The sequence below is a fragment of the Plasmodium gonderi genome, assembly GCF_002157705.1.
Source record: "Plasmodium gonderi DNA, contig: Pgo-contig_240, whole genome shotgun sequence".
Classification (NCBI taxonomy): Eukaryota; Apicomplexa; class Aconoidasida; order Haemosporida; family Plasmodiidae; genus Plasmodium; species Plasmodium gonderi.
In genome coordinates, this window is record NW_021629152.1 from 1 (window position 1) to 3,968 (window position 3,968).

The 3,968-nt window shown below is 20.3% G+C and overlaps 1 protein-coding gene across 1 annotated transcript; it reads right to left on the bottom strand.

Moving 5' to 3' along the window:
* Positions 1-859: 859 nt before the first annotated feature.
* PGO_002255 (variable surface protein) lies at positions 860-1,990 on the bottom strand (the record flags this gene model as incomplete). The annotated part of the gene is made up of 3 exons (XM_028691100.1): positions 860-1,069; positions 1,145-1,846; positions 1,967-1,990. The coding sequence occupies 3 exons, from the start codon at positions 1,988-1,990 to the stop codon at positions 860-862; spliced, it is 936 nt and encodes a 311-aa protein (XP_028546901.1).
* Between the last annotated feature and the right edge of the window lie 1,978 nt (positions 1,991-3,968).

Genomic DNA, 3,968 nt, shown 5'->3' on the forward strand with positions numbered 1-3,968 from the left:
TAGTTACAAACAAAAGAATCGTAGATATATATAATTTATCATATTTATTTAATAGCATAAAAAAAAAGAAAAAATATATATTAATAATTCATTTTATAAAAAAGCAAACCAAAGGAATATCATTCATTATGATAATAATGTGCATATTAATAAACTATGTAACATAATGTAAAATAATAAATAAAAAAAATAAATTAATACGCATGATTATATAACTCAGACTCATGTACTCCATATTCTATATTACATGTATCATACATGATTTTAATTCTTATAAACTATACTATTTTTCTTATTACATATCGATCGTGTAAATATGTCGAAATATTTCAATAAATTGACTATTTTAGCCCATTACTATTTGTATGTCCTTTTCTTATAATAAACACACAAAAATACATATAATGAACTATTACAATACTTAGAACATTTGTATCATTAAGAACATTACCTTATTGATTATATATTTCTATTATTAACCTACCCATGATAATACAAATTATATAATTATGGGTTGTATCACTCAGAACTTAATGTTGTAGAAGATTCATCTACTCCAGAACAAGAACTAAAATCCAAACTATCATTACTGTCAAATATTGAATCATTAACTTCAGAATAATAATCATACATAATGTTACGTTTTTTTCTACCTCTACTTGTGAAGGAGTATCCAAATGGAGTATACAAAAAAAAATATATATATATAAAAGAAATGAAGTAATTTCGTAATATTTCTTATTTTATAGTAAAGTATTCTTACCTAAAGAAAAATATTAATATATATTAGAGCATTTCACATCTACAAATATATTTATTATTTTTACCCTATTTAAAATTTCGTAAGCAATTATTGCACCTAACACAAAAAAAAGACATAAAAGGCAATTTTACTTATTGAAAAACCTTGTTCATTTACAAAATCTGATAAATTTCCATGGTTTTTATTTATTTCCTTGGGGATTTCTCTCGATGGTACTGTTGCATTTGTCATTGACACATTGATTTGTGTGCCCTGTTCTCTGCCATGAATCACCTGATCAACCCTCTTTGCTGATTTTTCATTCTTCTTAATAAACAGCTGTACATATACATTTTATTTGGTCATGAATTCTGAAGTTGATCTTTTAGACTCATAGTATACATTTAATATATTCTTATAACACCCATTCCAAAATGATTGAATATATATTTTAAATAATTTATACCATGTGAATATATTTCTTGGATCAAGTAAGTGATAATATGAGTAAAAGTGATCTGTAAAAATATAACTTTCTTGTTTTTTACATAATGGTTCAAAGGAGAAAAATAAAGATAACCTGTCTTTAAGATAATTCGAATACTTTTGACATGCATAATATGTATTCTTATTAATCTTATTTCTTATAATATTATAATTTTGAATATAATCGAAAAAATTCTTCACTTGTATCAAATATTTTAAAAAATTTCCCTTAAATAAATTCTTAAATGGGTAGCATCTCTCCTTGTCCATCCTTACACTATAACAATCAGCTAAAATGATTTGCCATATTCTTACAAACATATTAAAAATTTTGTCAAAATCATTCATCTCTGTATTACCCTCAAGATTTTTATATACTTCCGAGAAAAGCCAATAATTTACATCCAAACAATGCTTCTTACGAAAAAAATCATCATTGTCATTTCGTAGCATTTCAATATTTTTTATAAGTTGTCCACAAAACTTATAATCCAATCCTTGATCATTAGTGTATATGTTCAATACATCTTTACACAAATCGCTAATATTATTTTCATTTTTCTGGTTTATCAATTTTTGATAAAATACATACGAAGATAACACTTTTAGTTGAGGACTCTATAAATTGAATAAATAATATAGTATATATTTTGTTTTTTCACGAATATATTTTATGCAATTTTTCATGTAAATATATTTCAGTAATTAAAATCATTCAGAAAATGGTCCTAGAAAAACAAATTCACTTACTGCTTCTTCCATATGTTTATTGGTTATTGTATAATAATTAATAATTGATATATGTACAAATATATTTTGACACTAAGCAATTTGTATTTTATGGCAATATGAGCAGCGAAGATATTCGTTATAAATACTTGTATATACTATTCTTAATAAATTACAAGTATAAATGTTTCAATATTTAAGAATACATTAATTGTACTATTTAAGTTTATATATATTAAAAGATGAAATATATGCTCTATTATTGCGTATAAATAACTGTATATTGTAAATCTATAACTTATAAGTTAATGGTGTCCTTGAAAAATATATAGAACTAAAATCATATTTATAACATAAAAAACGAGTTAAAATATTAATGAAAAAAAATTATTACATAATAATTTTCATAAAAATATATATATATTTATTTTTATTCCTTTGTTTCATATAAACATGTCTACTACTTTTGATCAGAGTTTTATTCTATTTTTACATTCATTTTATAGAGTTCATTTTATTGAATATTATAAAACGTTGTTGTCATTTATTTAGAGTTATTAATATTTTTTAGAAAATTTCTTCATGTTACGAATTTCCCCTAAATAATTAACAAATTGTATGTATATAATTTATATCATAACAAGTTAAATTTTTTATATTGAATAAAAAAATAATCTAAAATGTGTTTTAAAGTTATTTATGAAGACTAAATCAATTTTTATCTACAAATGTGTGTATTAAAAAAATATATATATATCGTAGAATTTTTTTATATTTAATAAAAATAAAAAAGTGCACTATTCAATTAAATGATAATTCTCATACACTTCATATTAAATATATATTTAAGTTAAAAGAATTAGCGTTTATGCTTTATCTCTCTCATTTAGTTTTTACGAAATGTATTTATCATTAGGTGTATGGTATTATTTATGATTCTCCTGTAAATTTTGTTAATTTATTTGTGTAAAATAAAATAAGAATGATTCATATAAATCATTTCATCATTGTAATATAGATCATTGTTTTTTTATATTAAATAATATATGTAAATAATTTCATGTAGAATATAATATATTTTTAAATAATAATGTGTCTTAATAAAAAAAAACTCCTATATATATATTCAAGTTCTAAAAACATAAATATATCAATTTCTTTATATAAATATATTTTATAAATACTCAGAATATGTATATTCAACAAATATAAATGTAATATTAGTGCAGTTTCTATATGTTATTTATTATTATTATGAGATTTTTATATTACAAGTGTTTATATTTCATATCGTATATCAAATAATCTAATAGTTTTATAAAATAGCAAGCACAAATATATCATATATTAATTTTATAATACGAGTAATTTATACGTTATTTTAGTTTAGTATCATTCAAATGTAATATATATTTTATTTTTAGTAGTACTTTTTTTATATTATAATGTTTGATTGTATTTTCATTCTTTAAATTGTAAAGAATATATAAACATGAAAAATGTATTACTCTCAGAAATAGTTACATATTTGTCATGTAATTTATTTGCTGATGTTATTAATATTATTCCCATTTAATATATAGTCTTATTTATTTAGAAATTTATTTTATTTTCGTATTGTTTTATTGAAATTATACTGAATTATATATCATTCATATATAGACAATATTTATCTTTTCATATAACCTAATTTTATCAATATTTTTTTCTAATATTTTTTTCGTCTATATATAATTTTTTCTAGATTATTTAATTACTTATCAATGTTATTACATATAATAGATAATTGTTCTATATTAGGTATGATTTATCCTGTCTTTTTTTACAAATATATAAGAATTTTCATTTTTTAAATTTAATATATACCTCATGAGGCAAAAAAATAAATAGTTCTCTAAAATAATTATGGAGTTTAAAGTTTTTATAGCGTTCATTGCATAATTATAAGTTAGGAAAAAAAAATATATATATGTATATAATCTATAAAATTAAACTTTAAGCATAAAAATAC